Source organism: Rhodamnia argentea, chromosome 4 (assembly GCF_020921035.1).
Source record: "Rhodamnia argentea isolate NSW1041297 chromosome 4, ASM2092103v1, whole genome shotgun sequence".
In the NCBI taxonomy this organism is placed as follows: Eukaryota; Viridiplantae; Streptophyta; class Magnoliopsida; order Myrtales; family Myrtaceae; genus Rhodamnia; species Rhodamnia argentea.
In genome coordinates, this window is record NC_063153.1 from 11,838,950 (window position 1) to 11,861,069 (window position 22,120).

The 22,120-nt window shown below is 40.0% G+C and overlaps 1 protein-coding gene across 1 annotated transcript; it reads left to right on the top strand.

The window, feature by feature from the left end:
- The first annotated feature begins 3,051 nt into the window (after positions 1-3,051).
- On the top strand, positions 3,052-9,295 carry LOC125314813 (disease resistance protein RUN1-like). The gene is made up of 7 exons (XM_048278020.1): positions 3,052-3,554; positions 4,764-5,871; positions 6,028-6,104; positions 6,222-6,312; positions 6,404-6,763; positions 7,325-7,963; positions 8,564-9,295. Exons 1-7 carry the CDS (start codon positions 3,052-3,054, stop codon positions 9,293-9,295), a joined length of 3,510 nt encoding a protein of 1,169 aa, XP_048133977.1.
- Positions 9,296-22,120: the final 12,825 nt, after the last annotated feature.

Here is a 22,120-nt window from a genome sequence, read left to right on the forward strand (position 1 = left end):
GCTTATTAAGATCCAAATCTTGCAACAGATAAACGAGCCAGACTAATTCACACATGGTTGAAGCCATGGCTCTATACTTAGCTTTTGCACTTGATCTAGCTATCACACTTTACTTTTTGCTCTTCCAAGTGACTAGCCTTGCGTATAGGCTGCTTGATACTACTAAACCAGTCGTATGGGCCGCGTCGCTCAATTTACTGGTTTGCAATCCAATCACTTGATGCTATGACTAACTTTTTTAAAAATGGGGTAGGTTTGTTCATTTCGGTTCCTTGCACACGTACAATTATTCTCCTTGACAAACATTTTGTGGGTCCAACATATTCTAATGCGAGATATCTTACCAACAACATTGAGAAGTATTTACAAGTAGTCATTAAAAGAACATCCAATCATAAAAATGATAATTTATCATGTATATATAAAATATATATTTAATATACAACGTGTCAATATGTCGAAATTTTCTATTTTTTTAAGAAATGCAATGTCAGCGTGTCGTTTTGTATCAAGTGTCGGTGCTGGTCTTGATGCATTATGAAAGTATGATGGGTTTCACGTGGATCTCGCTCCACCTCATCTAGTGGCCCGATTGGACTTATGCTTAGTTTGTTCCACGGAAAATGAACGATTTGAACTTGACGCCAGTCGACACTCCTTTCATTGGTCGTCCTTGGAATCATCATCCATCACGTGATATTTGAACTCGTTTTGTGGAATTTGCGGCTGGCTCGTCTTTACCAGTTGGCAGGCACTCCACTTTGTCAGTCCGCTGCAACTTTTCCTAACCTAAAGAAGTGTGGCCCATTCCCCCATTAGTTGAGGTCCCCCCCACCACTTGAAGCGCATACCGAGATAAACTCTACACATTATCATCAAAGCTCAATTAGGCTTTGAAACTGTGTTTCCTCCCTAGACCAGACCGGACCAGAAAAAATCTCTCTGCTTTTGGAAGAAAAATTCTCATACCGACAACACGGCCGCAGGTTGCCCGTCAGTGTGAGGGGATTTTCAGCTCAATATTTGGTGTGAATCTAGATTGTATAAATAGTTTATATCTATCTATTTGACGCAATAATACTTTGAACTGATGCCCTACTTTTTTAAAAATTAAAGGTTGTGTAACTTTATGTATGCCAGTTAACTGGGCTAGTACAATATAATAGTTGTCTAATTTCTTGTTTTCCTATCCTCCGTCAATTTGATGCTCTCCGCAAAAACTAAAGTCAATAATAATTGCTTATTAGGTAATCTATCTATAAAGACGTTTATAGAACGCTACATATAATTCTAAGAAGGCGGGATCTCGATTCATTTCTGAGAAATGCAACCCCAGACCTGTGGGGTTGCATGCACATACTTATCAAATCAAAAAGGAAAAAAGAAAATATCTAAAATTGATTTGAATAGCAGTAGGTTTGTCTCTATAGTCTACTCTGGTGAGCGTCGCGTGGACACATAATAAAATGAAAATTTGTTATGAAATGATCATAAAAGATTCTAAAGGAGACGGTGGACATCGATGGCGGTCCAAGATGACAACGCGTTAGAGAATTGTTCCTTCACCGAACATCCATCCCGCCAAACAGATGAGCACTATCTTCTACCGTAGACATGGCATAATGAAATAATGAACATAATCATTCCTTGACTGAGTTTTCCCATTTCCACCAAACTAACATACTGTTGTAATATGTCTCGAGTTTGAATCGACAAACGAAATCGACATAAGACGAATTATTATTTACGTGGACCTTTCAAGTATTGAGCAAAGAAAGATGGCACGAGCACGTAATCATTCTTTGGCAATTGTTAGATGTAAAAAAGAAAGAAAAAAAAAATTAACCGTCGACTCTGTTGACTGGAGTGACCGAATTTTAGTGGATATCCAAGATATATCACGTGCGTTCTTAATTTTTGAAAAGTTCAACTTGGACTTTTGAATAAGAGATATTTTGGATAAGATGCCTAAGATTTGTTTTGGATTCCGTTCCTGTTGAAATCCAAAGTGGCGTTGGACTATTCAACGTGAGAAGTAGACTTCAGGCGGTGGACTTCGCATCAATATATATTCATTGAGATCGTGAGTTTTCAAGAGTTCTTGAAGAGCTGTTTCCAAGCGAGTGCTTGACATTGGGACTTCGTTTTGTTCGTGAAATTATATCAAGAATTCAAGTATCGAGACCGATTAAATCTTGAGGTTAGATTTGTGTTAATTCCTTTACGAGATTGAGAGATTATTTCGTTAGAAATTGTGGGTTAAACACTGTATGCGTTTTTAGATGTAATTGGGGCTTGAAAAATACTGTGAGCATTTGAGTTACTCGAGTTTGGTCTGTAATCTCCGTGTGTCGCTCATTCTATAGTGAAATTCGTTGCTGCTCTCCCCGTGGACGTAAGTCTCTACAACCGAATCACGTACATCCGGTGTCTAATTTATTTTCTTATTCTGTCTATTTTATCGTTCGATCCCTTATTCCGCGCAACACATACAATAGTTTTGTGGAAATGCCTCGAACCAGCTGTCATCCTCATCTTTTATTTTATGTTTTTGAATACAGAAACAGCGTGTCAAAATTTTCCGGTTCGTGGTACGACGAAGCTGAAGTCGACATGTTGACGGTCCAATTAAACAACGTGTTATTTTTATTTTTATTTTTGTGTTGGAGGATGGTTGGTTCAGTCTTTGTTTTCCCTTTTCTTTGCGGTGAATCCCCATGCTCACATGCTCTCTGTGCTCTTTCCGTGCGCACTCCCCCATCCCCACCCCCCCAATGATAGCATGTCCCTTTTTTCCGGTGAATCCCCATGCCCACATCTCTCTCTCTCTCTCTCTCTCTCTCTCTCTCTCGGTGTGCTCTTTCCGCGCGCGCTCCCCTCGCAATCACCGGTGTCTACTTAAAGTGAGCCGGCCATCTATTTGAAGTATTGGAACTCACTAGACTATTCATGTCTAAAACCTCTCCTCAGTTTCTTTGCTAAGGCACTCCGCGCCAATCTTCTTTCTCTTTAAGGAGGGAGAGAGATCTGGAAGTAATAAGCTTCGTAAGTATGGCGAACTCGGAGGCCAGGACAGGTAGCGATGCTGCACAAGCATCGAGAGGTGAGTACGAAGTATTCCTGAGTTTCAGAGGACCCGACACTCGTCATGAATTCACAGACTTCCTCTACCATGGCTTGGTAGATGCCGGAGTCCGTGTATTCAAGGACGATACTGAGCTCCGCAAGGGCGAAGTGATTAGTAAGAAACTTCGTAGTGCTATCAAAAAGTCCAAACTCTATATACCCATCTTCTCTCGGACTTATGCTTCCAGTAAATGGTGTCTCCTTGAGCTTACGCTCATGGTAAATAATGTGTCCATGTCGAAGGATGAAAAGACTATCCTTCCAATTTTTTTGGATGTGGAACCTGTTGATCTTAAACTTTATACTCCGTTGTATAAGAATGCTTTACGGAAGCACGAGCAGCGGTATCCCAACAAAGTCAAGGTGTGGACAAATGCACTTGCAAAGGTTGCTGAAATCAGCGGGTGGAACGTGAAAAAGGATCAAAGGTAACACTCTTTCAAGATCGATCTTCTTTTTTAAAGGGCTCTTCGGATTGCGGGTCTCATTCAATTTTCACTTGCTCCGTAGAATTTCCCCTTATTATGTCAATAATCTTAATGACAGGGACCTACATATTACCTTTTAACCATTTTTTCCTCTTCAATATCTTGTGAGGTTCCGAAATATCCCATATGAAGGTTGAAATGAATGGGGGTGGGAGAGAGTTAGCGAGAGTTAGAGAGAGACAGAGAGAAGGGAAACATGGTGAATGGGGTGCCGAACTTCACGCTGGTTCGAGAACTGTACCAGTAGATGGCGGCCGAGGACGGGCGGCAGCTGAAGGTCGATGGTGATTGGTTGAGGGGAGTGGTGAGAATAATTTTTATAAGAAAATGGCAATTGGGCTAATAAGTTAGGGAAACAGATGCAATTTGAAGAAAAATGTGGAAGTTCGGGATACAATTTGCATATTACAGTATGTGGAGATGCAAGTTGATATGCGTGGAAAACGATTTTCGCAATTTCTCCTCAGTATTTTCCTTTTCACCTTTCCTCAGGATTTTCTTGAACACTCCGCCTAATATTCATGTATTTTTATCATGTAAGGTGCAAGCCAAAGTTTAGATAGGTGGCCCAAACGTAGGATTGTTTTCACTTGTTGGTGTGTCCGAACTTGTAATTTTAGTCTAATCACTAGCGACTGTAATTCTGACTATGGATGAATGAATAGCAGTTTCTTTTCGACCAAAAAAAAAAAAAAAAAAAAAAAACAAGTTAACCCATGGGAGCCGTGTGTCTCGATTTTCAATTTCAAATGAATCTTAACATAACATGCTCTTTAGATGCAATTATACTTAACATAACAATGTTCAATGGATGAAGTTGCATTTGTTTACATTATCTCAGTTCATGAAACTTTTTCTAGACTTTTCGATAAACGCCGAAATTTTGCTTATGCACAATATAGGGGTCACTTGGAAACTTTCACGATCGGGTAAGAAGCCATTTATAGTCTTCAAAAATTCTACAATCGTATCTGAAAAACATATCAAGTGAACGCCACTAAATTAGCCTATACTGATTATTCATTACATTTAAATATCATTCGTGAGGTATTTGAATCTTTTCAAGGTAAGATTTCGACAATCGCACATATGATGCATGGTTATGAAATTCATCTAGTCAACTAATCAAAGCCCTTTTGTGCCTTGCAGCAAAGCAGAGATTGTCAAATTGGTTGTTGGGGAGGTATCGGAGAGGCTGAAGATAAAAGAAATATTAGTAACGGAACATTTAATTGGACTTGATGATCGGGTAAAACACTTGACCGAGTTTTTAGATGTCAACCATCGTGATGTGCGGCTTCTTGCAATTTATGGAATGGGTGGCATGGGTAAAACAACTATTGCCCGGGTCATCTTCAATCTACTACGTTCCCATTTTGGAAAGTGTTGTAGCTTCCTGGAGAACGTTCGAGAAAGATCGTCGACCAAGGAGGATATAGTCCGGCTGCAGAAGAAATTACTATTTGACATTGTTGGTTCAAGAGCTATAGACCAATTCGACGATTGGGAACGAGGAAAGACAAATATTGAAGAAACACTCCACACTAAGAAGGTCCTTCTGGTTCCGGATGACGTTGCTGACGACCAACATATTAAGAATTTATTGAGAACTTATTTATTCTATTCAGGATCTCGTATAATCATTACAACGAGAGACCAAACTATTCCAGCAGTTGAGGGATTTAAAGGTAAAATTCTACGGTATGAGATGCAAAAGATGGATAATGGTCCCGCACTTAAGCTTTTTTGTCGGCATGCATTTAATGAAGACCTTCCTCCAGATGATTATCGCGAACGGTCCAATAAAATTGTCTCAGGTATAGGAGGGCTTCCTCTAGCTATTCAAGTGATAGGTTCGTTACTTAAAAGGAGAGACGAAGCACTTTGGAAAGAGACCTCAGACAATTTAAAGAATGCATCTGAGGGAGAGATTCTAAAAAAGCTGAGGATTAGCTATGATGATCTAGACTCGGTTCAGAAAATTATTTTTCTTGATATAGCAAGCTGTTTTGTCAATGAGAAGAAGTCTGAAGCAATTTACATGTGGACTGGCTGTCAATTGAAACCCGTAAAGGGTATTAAAGTCCTTACAGAGAGGTGCTTGATAAAGATATTGGACAATGATGAGTTGTGGATGCATGATCAGCTAATAGCACTGGGAAGACAAATTGTCCGTGATGATAGTCGAGGTAATCTTGGAAAGCAAAGTAGGTTGTGGATTGCAGAAGAGGCTCGCGTAATCATAAGAAACACAGCGGTAAGTAACAAACGTCTCTTTTTCAAGCATGAGTGACATATCTTGACATTAAGGATCCCTTTTTCTGTTTATGATCTTTATCGTTTTTCCTTCTGCCCATTTGAAATTGTAAAAGTTGCCAAACTTCTTCATGTCATTGCAAAATTTCACTTGCAGAGGAAGAACAAAGTTCAAGGGCTTCAGATTGATGGACTGGATGACTCCATAGAGATTACCAATGAAGAGTTTGAAAGGTTAGAAAACCTAAGATTCCTCAAGTTACACAATGGAACTTACTCTGGGGACTTTGCAAAGTGTTCTTCAAATTTGAGATGGTTTTCTTGGCATTCTTATCCTCTAACGGATTTTAGAGCAAACAAATTGGATTTTGGTCTTCTTGTTGTTTGTAAACTTGACGATATGCACTTCAAGGATGATTCAAACGCGTGGGACTGGATCAAGGTAAACTACATGTTTTATTTCTAGTCTAATAGCTCCTATGTGGGTGTTATGCGATGGTTCTTACACTTGATATGCCATCCATTTTTTACAGCGGGCACGGAATTTGAAAGTTCTATCTATTACTCGGTGTCCCAACATAACGAAAATGCCAGACATATATGATTGCTTGGCTTTAGAGAGGTTGACTATTGCAAATTGCTATAGGCTAAAGACAGTTGAAAGCTTCATTGGATGTCTAAGGTCGTTGATGGAGTTAAAGATTGAAAACTGCAATGGTCTTGCAAATTTGCCTGAAGAAGTTGGGGCTCTAGTGAAGCTTAAGCACTTCTCGTTGAAAGGGTGTAGAGGGTTGGGAGAACTTCCAAATTCAATTGGGAATTTAACTTCATTGACAGAGCTAGACTTATCAAGTACGGGCATTGCCAAGCTTCCAAATTCTATTGGGGGATTGGTGAAACTTGAGTCTTTTCTTTTGAGAAACACGATGTTAAGTGAAATTCCCAACTCCATTGGGAAATTAACCTCATTACGCATATTGAGTTTAAGAAAAAATCGATCATATTATCGGTGGCATGATATTTTCAAGTTACCTAGTGGCATCAACACATTGGTAAATCTTGAAGAGCTGGATCTCTCTGGGCGTGACGGATTGGTAGAAATTCCTAATGAGATTGAAAATCTGTCATCTTTAAAAATCCTAAATTTAGAGGGCACCGATATCGGGGTAATTCCAAGCACAGTATGCCGGCTTCATCGCCTCCAAACACTCAATTTATTGCAATGTTATTTGATTCGAGAGTTGTCAGAGCTTCCCACGAGTTTGACCTGTCTACTTCTTCAATCTACATCGCTGTTCTCAATCCCTGATCTGTCGAATCTTACTAATTTGGTTGAATTACATCTAATATATGGCTCTCAATATAGAGGCGTATTAAATCTGAACCCAGAATGCAACTTAAGTTGGATTGGGAGCTTATCTACATTGAAAAAGTTGCATTTATATCTGATAAAGGTACATGCACCTCGAGAGTTGGCTTCTCTTTCTCATCTAGAAGAGCTTACTTTGAATGGCCTAGACCTAGAAACCCTTCTGCAGCTTCCGTCCTCCCAATGGAGTTTGAGAAATTTGTCGACTTTAGAGTTACACGGGTGTGAAGTGGAAGACATTCAACTCGACAAACTTCCACGACTGAAGAAATTAACTATTGACAATTGTGAACGGCTTCGGAGATTATCCATTTCTTTGGAGTTGAGGAAGCCAAGCCAGGTGAGAGTGGCATCTTGTCTGGCGCTAGTTGAGATAAAAGTTGTGGATCTCACGAAATCATTGGAATCCTTGAGCGTTTTGGGATGCGAATCTCTGACAAGAATAGGTGGGTTATCACGTTCGAAGAACCTGGAGAACCTGTATATCCACTCGTGCAAAGTACTTACTGATGTTGAGAGCCTAAACGAGCTAGAATCTCTGAGATCCTTGGTGGTTGCTAATTGCAAGTCATTGAGAAGGTTGATTGATGCATCTTGCACAAATATACCTGATGATTGCCTCGTCAATATCCAATGGTGTGGAGACTTTATCAAAGCTTCTTCTCCAGCTGGAATGCGTATGAAGGGTTATAGAGAGGAGATTCTTCTGGATACATCAAATAAGGTGCGACATGTTCTTCATCAATGTGTGGGACTTTTGGTTAATTTCTTTTTTGGCGAAATATCTCCCTTTCTTTAGCGACACTACATCTGATCTTACATGAGTCACGTATATCTATTTCCTCTGCTGGTGTTGGATACTTTCGGTTCCTAAAGCAATCTTTCCTCCCTCTTTTGAGGTTCCAAATTTTCTGTTGGTATGTGAATTACTTAGGTTGCATTTTTCTTAATTTCATCACTTGTCTCTACTTGCCTGTATGGTGTTGGGTATTTTTGGTTCTTTAACGTTGCCGGTAAACTCATCTAATCATTCACTAGATATTATTTAATAAAAATTGCTTTCAAGTTATAGATTCTAGCTTCATCATACGATATTATGGCTACTGATATGGAAATAAATAGAAAGACTATTACTTTTCTTCTATTCTTATTTGCTTTACTTTGTACCCTATGGAATAATTAGTACACATGATGACATACTTTAAAGAAATAGAATTAGTAAATCATTCTAATGTTAATATTCAGTCTGATGGACAGAGTCATTTGTATTTTTTATAATTAAAACTTGAATATTTCTATCTAATAGACAATCTAATCAAAACAGTTTGACACTGAGTGGGAGGAAGATTATGGGGAGGAGATGATGGAGATGTTTAGAGAGGAATGGACAACGAAGACTAATGTGTACTCCGAAGAGGACGGGGGTGAGTGGAAAGTTGTAGGTTCTGTTGAGGCCAGGGGAAATAGGAGGCAAACGAAGGTCGGATGGACTGGGACCAGATGTGCTTCCAAACCAGGAAGGGATCCTGCAGAAAGAGGCAGAGCAAGGAGTATGACTTCAAGTTCAAGAGACAGCAAAGGTTTGAGGTCGGATAGGGACACAGCCTCTACTTCAGGGAAGAGCACGGCATCGAATTCAGGAAGGGGCATAGCTTCAAGCTCACGAAGCAGCACGACTTTAAGTTCAGGGAGGGGCAGAGTTTCAACTTCAGGAATGGGCGCAGCTTCAAATTCCGGAAGGGGCATAGCTTCAAGTTCACAGAGCAGCACGAAAACTTTGAGTTCAGGGAGGGGCAGAGTTTCAACTTCAGGAATGGGCGCAGCTTCAAATTCCGGAAGGGGCATAGCTTCAAGTTCACAGAGCAGCACGAAAACTTTGAGTTCAGGGAGGGGCAGAGTTTCGACTTCGGGAATCGGCACGGCTAAAATGGGCGCAAGTTTAAGATCAGGGACAGACAAAGGTTCAAGCTCAGCCAAGGCTGAGCCAAAAAATCAAATTCATGATAAGAACAACAAGGCAAACATGAACAAGCAGCGAAGCAAGCAGAAGATCTAAGGTAATATAACATATTTAGTAGATATGCACGGTCTTCATCATCCGACTAACCTTCATTCTTTGAGACTCAAAACCAACAAGTGGTTATCGGATGCGGATCATCTGTCTCCTCCCATGAGCCAATCCATTGTCTCAATTCCTTTATAGGTGTCTTCGGTTTTCCTTTTCTGACCTCATCTCTAGTTTTATTTCCATTCTGTGAGGTTGTTTACCTGATGACTGCAAGAATAAAATACTATAATTATTCTGTTTCATTACTGTATTCACGTCTTCTAAGGTAGCAGGCTTATTCCACTCTTCTATCTTGCCACTCATCATTTATGGTGATGCAGCTGATGCTTTAGTGTTTCCAACCACAGGAGGATGATTGATCTTTGGGGTTTTCCATATGCCATAATACAGTTGTGTGATAATTTTCTATGTTGCTTATACTTCCTGGTTTTGTTTCAAAAACCCTTTTTGGTTCGTGTTTGGTCTCTCTTATGATTCCTTGCGAAATCTGTTGTTGTTTAACCAAGATTTCTCCAAATCGAGCTTCGATTCAACTTGGGCGAGTGATTAGGAGTTCACATTGTCCCAAAATCAGCGGTTGTTTCTACCGTCCGGTGTTTTTCTGATTCTGTGTTTCGCCTTGCTCTTCGGTTATGTCATTGACCGAGTCCGTGCATTTTTGCCTCTTCAAGATTCCTGTGAAGAGTTTTTGCTTTATGCAAGTATTTTATAATCCCTCAAAATTGCGTTTCTTACTCCTCCAACTTGTGCTTCTTTGTCTTACATGCTCATCAGAAGAGACTGATTATATTTTGCATTATGCAATTCTGTCAGCTCTTTAATTTCATTATATCTTTGGTGCATCTAAATCTTGCCAGTATTCTGTAATTTGAGCAGGATCATATACCAATGGAATCTGATAATTCAGTCCAAATGTATTAGTTGAAGGTACCACCGTGAATCTAGGTCTGAGATACTGCTGGTATAAACTTGGTGCTCTCATCGTTGTTTAGAGCTCTGAAAAGCCATCGTACCTGGATTTAATGGGCTTATTCGATTTGCTCATCGGAATCATTTTGCTGCAGGCATTATTCTTGCTGCGCTGCATATGCTTTTGAATGCCATGGCAAGAAAATTACTATTGATTAAGAACCCTGAGCTACAGAGGCGCAGCTGTCATTGTCTTGGTTTTCTCTTTAGTTATTCAACCTAGCTATGAGCACATACTTAAAAAGGTTTCACTACATTATTTCCATAGTTTCTGTTGCACTACACAATGGTGAAGTTTCGAGTTTCTGATGATCATATGTTTGCCAGTGGAAGGAGGTTCTATCGTTTGAGGTGATGGTCTGTCGATTATCGGCAATATATTAGAGATCGATAATTGTCATTTGAAATGGTTGCTTGTATTGGCCAGTTGAGTATAGGACCAGTTCACTGTCGCATGTTGTTCATTGGGCAGCAATAGTTCAGCATTATGTGCTGTCTGTTGGCCAGTTCAGTGCTAGACAAGGATATGGTTGCTTTGCTATGTACTTTGTGTTGTTGAATCTAAATTTGCTGTACTGTGTTCGAAGGCCTCTGTCTCACATTCTAGTGTTTCCAATAAATCAACCTGCTTTGCTGTATGTTGTGCTATGCATTGTGTAATTTGAAGTTCATCCCCCAATGTGCTCTGCTGGAATTTGCATTGCTTGCTTGTATTGGGCAGGTTGATGATTGCGGTTTTTCCAAATGGATTGATCCTAAGTCCTCATTACAGGTCAAAGAAGTGATTTTGGATTGACAATTGAAAAGAAAGCGTTGGAAAATAGTACTTGAAGTATGGCAGACAGTTGAAAGAATCTGAGGAGAAATTCCACATTCTCAAAATGCAGCTAGAAAGGAGTAAGCGACAGGACAACAAGATCCAAGTGGAAGTGTTTCCACTGGAAGCAAAGGAAAAGATCTATTTCGTAAGCAAAGTGGCAAGATCTATCTGAGAGGCATAGTTGTATTGAAAGGATTGATGTGCCCAACACTGATTTTTAGGTTGGACCAAAAAAAAAATTGTTTAGATTGGCAACAACTTTGGATTTGGGATGGTTGTGTTGTAGACATGGCAGTTTATGTAGCAATAGGAATTAATCTAGCTGTCCTTGACCATCAGTGCTGTCCCACTAGTATACTATATTAGCATTTGTTGTTCCCTTCAAATATCTAAGTATCCATTTCACAAGTTTCCAATAAACTTTACCATGACATATATAATACTATCCACTGTACTAGAATAGAGAATAGGAGACACATATGCTCCTCCTCCTTCTCTTTGTGTAGTGATAACTTATCGAAAAGTTTTTTCTTTTTTGGTGGAAATCGACAAGTTTAAAGTACTCCGCTAAAAGTGTATTTACAGAAAAACATATTACAATCTTCTTAATTTAATTCAGTTAAAGAGCGCTTCTTCTGCGGGATTTTGTTGTTTGACTTGACTTGGCGAGCGGGCTTCTTCTCCAGCAATCTTCTGGGGATTTTGCTGTTTGACTTGATAGTTTCAGAATCTATCAGTAACTACTATTCACATGGAACAAAAGATTAGTGTATTAGAGATTAACTAGGGATTTCTACGGTTATTTTTATGTCTCAAGATTGTATAAATATCGCATTTGATTGTGCATATCTTAATTGATATATTTTGCCTTAGATAGTCATCTCATAAAGCCTATAGATAGGATTCTAAATTTCTCTCTTCCGCATCATTATTCTTAACTTAGGAGAGGATTGGTGATGTATGTTTCCAAACTAGCTTGGGCGGCGAACTAATATCTCGGTCATGTGAGGCGCATTCTGGACGTTCGGTTGAACTCGACTTCTATCAGAAAATTAGACAACAGCGGATTGGAAAGTCGGTTCAAGGATGGGACTTCGAAGATTTCTAATGGGAGTCCAAAGTTGTCCCAACTGGAAATGGCTTGTGCCATTTTTTTGGGAAGTTTAATGGTGTAGGTAAAGAGGGAAGAAGTTTAATTGTCATGGCGTTTTTTCCTTTCTTCTTCGGGCTCCAAAAGACACGACCACGTCTCCATTCCCTCCAATTCCTTCGATCGTGAACAGACGATGTCCGCATAATTCACATTACTCTCGCGCAACGTCGAAAACAACGCTTCAATCTTCTGCCACTACCTCCATTTGCCTTTAGGTGCTTGAATGATTACCCTCATTACCTGATATTGGGTTGTCGTTATGTTCCGCACCAACTGTTTGTCGAAATGCCTGAGGAGCTTCATTCTCGGAAACCCAGTTCGTCGTTGTTCTTTATGGGTCCCAGTTTTCTATAACAGAGCTGTGTTTCGATCTCCTTAAAGCATTGTTGTTGTTGTTGTTGTTGTTGTTGTTGTTGTTATTATTATTATTATTATTATTATTGTGTTTTGACATCCAATATGTTGAGTGTGTCCTGCAGGAGAAGAACTACGGTGGGCGATGATATTTCCATGGAAAGTGGTTATGTGAAACATCAGAAAATGGACAAAGATAATGTATGTGATGCTATTAGTAATTTGCCAGAGTCGGTGCTCCTCCATATTCTGTCCTTCCTGCCCATGATAGATGCCATAAGGACAGTGATGGTCCCAAGATTTCGTTACCTCTGGACTTCTACCCGCCACTTATCTTTCGATTACTGTGCTTACCTCAACTGCAACGAGGAGGAGGAGGAGGAGGACCCTGCTTTTGAAGTCAGAGAGAGATTTGTGAATTTTATCGACCATGTGCTAACTCTGCATGAGAACCCTACAATTGATTCATTCCGTGTTAGTTTAAACTACGCGGCTATGGTGTACCCTGATGGTGTAACTGAAGAGATAAGAAGGTTGAACAAAATGGGTACGTGGATTCATTTTGCAGCGAGGAGAAAGGTTAAGTTCCTCGATTTGAACTTCTTAGGGTGTGCTGAGGGAATCCCTGCTAATCTTTACGTGCTGCCCAGCATTGTTCTTTGGTGTAGCAGCTTAGTAGAGCTGAAACTGGCTTCTTGTGAGGTTGGACCGATGGGACGGGTCCAACTAAGGTCGCTTAAAAAATTGTTTATGAAGCAAATTGACTTAACTGACAAACAGTTGGCTGACATACTATCTGGTTTCCCATTGCTGAAAGAATTGTCTCTTGAAGATTGTGATGACCTCCGCGAGCCCAAATTCTGTAGTGGTCTATCTATTGAAGAATTAAATTTGGTGGATTGAGATGGATTGGAAAAGATTGATCTTGCACGATCAGATATAAAATGTTTAACCATTGATCAGGGTGGGGATCTGGAGCTAGTTTGTCCTAATGTGAAGATTCTGAATATTACTGCGCATCTAGATTATGTCAAGGTGACTGATATGTTATCACTGGTTGATACGTTCCTCTACTTCAGCCCTTCTTTGAGATGTTGGTTCGGGGAATATCATGACTTCCGACTGCTTCTGGAAAAGCTCAGCTGCAGTCCTTATTTATGCCATGCGATAGGTGCATAATGGTATGATTTCTCTCGTGTTGCTCTGACTTAATTTGTCTTGCTTTGAGCTAATTGCGAATGATTTGGGTACTTATCCTTCGGGTAAGGAGTTTAACTATTTGTTTGATAGGATATTCTCCCATTTTGATTGTCTGAAAATTTGTAGAATAGAAGTTGGGTGAACTGATTTTGAATGGGCCTCATTCGAAATGGCAAGTGGCTGTGCCGTTTCTCTGCTTTGGTTCCTGTGTTCTGTTGCCTTTTCTATGCTTCAGTTCATGAGGTAGTGTCTTGGATGAAGAGTAAACGAAAATGTTATTTACTAATAGGCTGGGTTCGTTTATTTATGCACACCTAAAATTTTTATTCGATGGCCTTCCTTGCATCTGCTGGCCTATGAACTTTGAGAAAATGTAAACTGTTATCCATTAAACTCACCATAGTACTGGCCTACTAGGAATGAAGAAGAGGGTGCTCTAAGATCTGAAGTTTTTAGCTTTAGAATCATACTAATTCATTTTAGTCAGTCCATATAAACACATGCTCTCGAGGATCCACAATGTATGTCCAGTACTAACTTTCCTTTGAAGTCGGGCCAAGTAACTCTTTTTGAATTAGGTATTAACAATGTGGGAGCTGACAAATCAGCTATGCCCATCTTTCGCCTGGAAGCATTTGACACTTCAACTGCATCTGAAAAAGCGGTACCTCCCCGGCATTTGTAGCTTGTTAAGGAACTCTCATTTTCTTGAGATACTCACTATTTATATTTATCCTGGAAGAGATGGCCATGAATCCAAGGTATGAATGCTTGAACTATAAAATTTCATTGGCATATTGGAATTTGGAATTAATGGAGATTGAAAAGTTGCTCTAAATTTATTGCTTGCCGAAGCAGGGTGGAAGCTTGCATTTGAGTTCAATGGCTTTAGTTACTGGAGTTCAGTGGACGGCACATTTCCCTGCCTCGAGCACCAACTTAAGCATATTAAAATTTATGGTTATGTACTGGAGCCTGATGTCATTGAGCTCAATGAATTTCTACTTAAGACTGCACAGGTCCTAGAGAAAATGGAGATTTCTACCAAGAAGACTCTGCAACGAACACGTAACAAGTACATGGTTTCTAGTGACATTGGCCATCCATCAAAGGATTATTGTACATCAGATGCGCTGCTAGAGTTTTCACAGAAGTTGTTAAGTTTCCCAAGGGCCTCAGCACGTGCAGTAAGAAACCTGGATTAGATACTGGTATTGGAATTGTGTTCGCCCCTTTTGTTTGGACAACCTTGAGGTTTCCATGTCAGGCATGTCTCACATCTGGTAGACTTTAGAAATGTAGTTGGCCTTTATGATGTATTCGCCCTTTTGCCTTAGTTCTATGAATTCACAATGTCCACCACTTTGAATAGGCAGCTTTATAAGTATTCTGATAGTGAATGTGCCATTTTTTATTAAGTACGTTTTTCTTAACAGCCTTTCTTTTCAAATTCCCAGCTCTTGCAAATAGTTTGGTTAAATTTTTGCAGTATAGATTTACCTGAACAATCTCTCGATGCCAGTTGTAAACTGTTGATTAGTACTCTAACCTCATGTGACTGCTGTTTCTCTCTAGGTTATTCGCTTTAGAGGCTGTCCGCTTGTCTTCGATATTTCACCTTTCAGCTTTAGCTACCATTTCTTTGTCTTGAAAGGAAGTCTGATGCAGGTCAACATTCTTGAGTGTCGCCCTTGAATTGATTAGTATGTCAACATCAATATCAGTACATTCCGTAGCTACTGTATAGTGTCCGTGAAGTGTTGAGCTGTGCGGTCCTCAAGTGTGCATCTGTTGTGAATGTCTACTATAAAACTGTTATACTGTGTGCTCCTCTTTCTAATTAACAGGATCACTGTCGCTTGTTCGACTCTTGAGTGTTCTTTCTCTTATTGTATGGATACGAGTATCCATACCTTTCAGCTCATTATTCCTCACGAATGATGTTGGAGCTCAATGGAAGACCTTCCACGAGAAAATCGACCACATATCCGTACTCTAGATAATTTGGGAAACGACCCCTTGTTTTATGGATCAGGCGTCAATCCAACTTTGTATGAATCCACTTCATCTCCTCGTGTCATAGGTAGTTTTCAACAAAACATTTCATGGTAATACGATAGTCGAGCATTGATCGAAATACGTACCTATACAACTGCGATTCCACAATAGTAAGTGCCGCATTTCCCGCTCTATCTATTCCATCCTAGTTCGAGTTACTTTACTCTTCTTCTTCACACTCCTCCATCATACTTTCCTTGAATTTATGTACACTATACGAGAGCTAACAAATCATACACGCCCATCTTTGATCTACAAGTCCGCAATGCACTTTTCAATTGCTCCTCGGTAGAGCGACACCTCTCTTCATCTTAAGACCCTCACTGTTTTATGCTTACCCAGGATCTCACTGCGCATTTACCTTGTGAATTGATTTATCCATTGCATTCCATCTATCAGAAGTGCCGGAGATGGAAATAACTACTTGCATTCAAATTTCAGCTCGCTGAAGCGGTTGCCCTAGTGATGATGAAAAGAATCAAGCATGGTGGCCTGTAAGAACTTCAAGGTGAGACATTGACGGGTTTTGCTCTAGAGACGTCAGCATTTGTTCGAAAGTCTAACGATTGCTTGAGGAAGGCCTAGGTATTTGTGCCAATGCACAAGTATGATGCTATTGTCGGGAACACACGATATAGAGCTTTGATCTAAGCGGAGACCGGTAATTCGATCAAGCATTTGCGAATTGACAATAGTATAGAGTTTTCCTCGGAGCTAATAAATAAATTCTGCATGAAGAAGGGCACAATGAAACACAACATTAGTGTCGATAAACTACAATAGTTTGCAGAATTGATGAGCAGAATATTACTAGAAACAGTTCATAAAATGATCTCTAGTGCTAGTGTGGCTGGGAGATTCTTGGCAAATGTGCTTAGTTTGATAAGTTACCTAGTGAACAGATCCCCATTGACTGCAATTGGATATCGGACTCTCGAAAAAGTGTGGTAATGTAACATTGCTGATTATTCTGTTTTTAGAGTGTTTGGTTGCTTTTGTTATTTTCAAGTAAGTGATGGTAAACTCGACGTGATGGCAAGATGCATATTCCATGGCTATACACAAGACGGGTGGAGCCATCGGTTGTGGTGCCCAAGTATAAATTCTCTATCAATAGCAGAGAAGTTACCTTTGATAAGTCTTCGATATTTCTGGCTAGGAGTATTTGTGGCAATATTAATATGGACCTGAACGGTGTTTAGCTCATAGTAGAGTTACAACCAAAAACTCTTGAGGTAGCGGATATTAATGCAGTAACTAATACGGAAGATGCTTCTAGCGAGGTGAAGCCGGTAGAGCCAACGGTTGTTGTAGCTGTTATATTTGATAAGGTGGGTGTTTGACCTTTTGTCGGATATGAATGCAATAATGGTTTTGCTTTACGTGTGATACAGGAGGTTGTGTTGGAAAATCCTTATGGAGTAGCTAAATGTGTAAGTGGAGTTGGTATCTTGATGAGGTCTCTAGTTATAGTGAAGTTCAAGCACTTGAAGGATTTCTGTAACGGTTAAACCCATGAGGGGCTGTGGGAGAGTAGCACTATAAATTAGATTTTCGCTGAAGCGATTGTGACTTGGCTCAAACGTCGAGCCAAGGTGAATATTGTTAAAATAAGTCTCGAGATGGAGCTCACCGAATAATATTTTAGACTGGCAGACCACATGATTTCGTGGGACTTCTTCTTTGGTCCAGCTGCACATTATTGCATTTATGTTTAGCGGATACTTGGCCAATCTTTTATTGACCTTTCTTGGCTGCACATTAAAGAAGAATAGTTGTCCTCTTCATTTAATGTAGCAAGTTGAACTTCTTCAAGAAAGCATGGAGTTGACGTGCAGGAAGAAAAGTGCAATGATGGAACTCATTGTATGCGTCAAAGAAAGGGGAAAGAAGGGCTCTAGCCTCATGTACATCCATTTTTTCTCCCTTTCATTAATGCATGCACATGGCCGCATGCCGCGAAAATTAGAGGGTGGCGTTCTCCAGAGAATTGTCATGTGGGCACTGTAGTTATGATTTATTTACTCCATTTTCTGTCTAGTTCTTTCTCTTATAAAAGAGAGAGAGAAACAAAGAGTGCGCCAAGTTTGGTGGCCAAGAGAACAGGGAGTTATTCTCGTGAGGATTTACTTGTTGTAATTATATCCATTAGTGATTTAACCGGTTAAATTCTTGTGAGTAGAGTTTGTACAATTCCTCGAGTGAGATTTTACTAGGAATTATAATGAGCTAAATACTGTGTGAATTATTAGGTATAATTGAGGGTTAGGAAACATTGAAAGTGTATTTGAGTACTCTAGTGATTGTAATCTCGTTGTATCGCTTATTTCTATTGTGAGATTCCGTGCTGCTCTTCCCGTGGACATAAGTTTCGGTATTCAGACCGAACCACATAAATTCGGTGTTCGATTTCCTTTCCTTCATTCCGAATATTTTACAAAATTGCTTGACCCCTTCATCTACAACAAGTTTAAGGTGGTTTATCAGATTTGAGCACACATCCTGATAAGAGAAGTGATGGGACCATAAAATTTGTCTTGACTTTTTGGATTAAGGTGGTTTATCAAAATTTCATAGGCAGAGTGAAGGCGCGCCATAAAAGTAACACATGTAGAGAAAAAACCTCAATAGAATCCACCCACAATTTTAGTCAAAAATCAAAATCCATTCGGTTGAAATGATCCCTCGCCCACAGTTGCACGGTTGTGGAAAGAATCGGTGGTGCCTCAGCATTGCACCTGCACAGGACAATCAAGAAGCTTTCCACTCTGAAATATCAAAGAGGGCACTCCAATGGCGGATCACTTGAATGAGTTGCAAAGCCTGATAAACGATGAGCTACAAGCATTGGTGACAATTCCCATCTCATCGTCACTAGCGGAAAAGTGAAGTTGGATGGGGCGAAATCTAGCTTGCTTGAGTGGGGGACGTGGAAGAAAAGTGTCTTGGCTAAGGATTTCCATCCTCAATATAACCGGCACTGGTATAGGCACATTTTGGTGGCTTTCTCGCCTGGTGGAATCATACCACTACTCTTTCCTATCTGCGCAACTTGGTGTCTCAGAGCATAGAGGAAGAAGTAGATCTCGAGTCTCCTACTACCGAGATAAATCCAAGGGAAGATCCAATTCAAGAAAAGGCATAGATTTTCATTTTAGTGGTAATGCAGGCCACATGAAGAACTTCAATCGATCCTTCGATAGACGAAGAAAGTAAAAGTAGATGCGGAGCAAGAGAAGAAGAATAATGACACTACTGCGGTAAGTTCCCAAGAACACTTTTCTGTTTGGTCTACTGGTGATGATGATTGTGTTGATTTCTTGTGTAGATATGATGTTTCAAGAATCGTGGGGATTGGTGACGTATGCCTTCAAGCTATAGCTTGGGCAACAAACTAATGCTCGGGCATGTGAGGCATATTCCGGACCTTCGGTTAAACTTGATTTCTGCTAGACTATGACGAATTGGAAAGTCGGTCCAAGGATGGGACTTAAAAGGTGGTCAAGGGGTCGCCCATTGTAAGAAAGGAGGAGGAAGAGTTACTAAAATATCTACGGCACACGAAACTCGATCATAGGAGGGAGAAAGGCCTCCAAATTCTTGCAAGAAGGAACTCATCTTAAATGTAAAAGGACAGTTAGGAATGTCAAATGAAAGTTACAATCCATCTAAGCAAAAAAGAAATTTACTATTAACGTAGGTAGATTACTATTTTCTATATAATATCACGGGAAAAAGTGCTGGAAAAGTCCTAAACCTATTGCACTGGTGCCAATTTAGTTTTAATTATTTAAAAAAATATTCATGTCAGCACCGACCATGTCACGTAGGCCGTTCGGCATCCACGTCGATAATATCCGGTCAAAATTAGTTGGAAAGACTAAATTGGCTCTAGGTCAAAATGTTTATGACTAAATTGGCACCATCAAAAATTTTGGATTAAATTGGCCCCAATGCAATATGTTAAGGACTTTTCTGACAATTTTCCTGAATATGACAGGCTATATGATGTACAGAAAGTCACGAAGACAAATGGGAAATTATGTCCTTAAAAGAAAAGTTTACGAAAGGATATTTAATTGGTAAATAACTACTAGTGAGGAAAATTACGAAAGCCAAAGGAAAATTACGATGAACGAAGTAATTTGCTATCGAACAAGAGAAGGAAACTTCTCGTGGAGGTAGTTAACTATATTTAGGGAAAAGTTACCAGTCATGGGGACACAAACTTTACAAGAAAATTACCAAAATTACCATCACTTGGGGAAAGTTACGATGATTGTAGAACTATAAAAAAAAAAAAATTACCATCATCGGAAGAATGTTAAGATGTTCAAAAGTTAGGATCCGTGAGGTGATTTACTATAAATAGGAAAACAAAAGTTGCGAAGTCCGTATAAAGGATACGCGGAAAGAACAATAATAGTCGCTAACAAATCACAACGAATAAGTTGCCTCTGAGAAACAAACTTGCAGCAACTTCAGTGACTGTAAAAATATCGGGGCTGCTTGCTGTTTTTTCTTGATTTGAAGAAGCCCAAAAGCAATTTATAGAAGTCTGTCCGTGGCAATTTGTCTCTACTGACTCTTGAGAAGTGAACTTTGTGTATGTACACATGCGTGCATCTATATGGATATGTGAACATTGCTAGTTAGGGGATGTTTACATCATTAATCATTATCAACAGATCACAGAATTAATTGATTCCCAGAAGGGTTTCCTAGTCATCTGTTCCTCAATTGGTGAACTATATATAACAGCACAAATGAATGCAGTTTTAATTGGTGTATATCGTGTGTAAGTAAAAGTTTTTGCATTTTAGACTAATAGTGAAAATAAATATAATTAAAAGTTACGTTCCTACGCGCTTGTGGCTTGGTGTGGATCTATAAGATTCTATCGTGCATGGAATATGTCTTTTAGCCTAATGTCGGGCTCTGTTATGTCTGTGCTGATTTATAGGCGGTTATGCGGATATAAGCATGAGAATTAATTCTATGAGGCTTCAGAATAGATAAATTGATGCTATTTCGTGTACTGGCATGCTTCGTCCTTGGCTAAAAAAGAGCAGACTGGCACTTATTATGGATCGTTCGATCAATAGAATGGGCTTAGCATGGCGGCTCGACAGGGCCCAACGGACATGTCCATCACAGTAAAAGAGTTGGTGTTCGAAAGAATCCCCCCCGCGTTTGCCGGGCTTGGCGAGGTGCCGTAACGGAAATTGCGGCAGACTATTGATGTTCCGCTATCTTAAGAGTTAAATCTACAACACCCACCCACCCACCCACGGCCCACCCCAACCCCAACCCCCCAAAAAAAATAAAAAATAAAAAATGTCGGAGCTTGTGTGACTTTATGTATTCAAGTTATCTAGGACAATACAAGATATAATTGCTGTCTAATTTCTTAGTTCCTTCCCTCTATAACCTTGATGTCCTTTTCCAACATATGCTAGTCCGGTCAACTATGGCTGCTTATGAGGCCATTTGACTATTGAATCGTCTATAGAACATTATTTTTAGAAAATTTCATCAAGAATGGGATGAATAACGTAGAGAATGCCATTTGGAACCGTGGACCCGGAACCGGCCCATTGACCGGGCCTACGGTTCCATAATTTTCGGAACCGGCCCGGAATCGCCGGTTCCGGGCCAGGTCCGGCCAGTGAATTTAAAAAAAAAAAAAGTGTGTTAGTGGGGCAAAGAGCCGTTGGGCTCTTTGCCCCACGCAGCGCCCGCGGGCCCGCTTCCACACCCCAAGCAACGGCCAATTTGGCCGTTGGCTTTTTATTTAAAAAAAAAATTAAATTATTTTTATTTTTTGCCTATAAATACCTATCATTTCCCTTTCATTTTTCTTACAAATCCTCTCAACAATTCTCTCAAATTCTCTCAAATCCTCTCAATTCGCTCAAATTCTCTCAATTCGCTCAATTCTCTCAATGCCGACTCAATTCTCTCAATCGGATTTCCGATCAATTCTCTCAAAAATGGCAAGTGGAAGCGTAAATGCCGACAAGGGCAAGATGACTATGGGAGATTCCGAGTATCCCACTCCTCAATATGATCCTCGTGAGTATGCATGTTGGGAAGATGACGATGATAATATCAACTATGTCCTAATTCCGAACGTCGAGCACATCCCAATACAAGAAAGTCTTCATCCTCCCACTTGGTGTCGAAAAACGTCAACGGCAAATGAGCCGGAACGGAAGGGCCGAGATAATACATCCGACTTGTGGCTACACTTCGACAA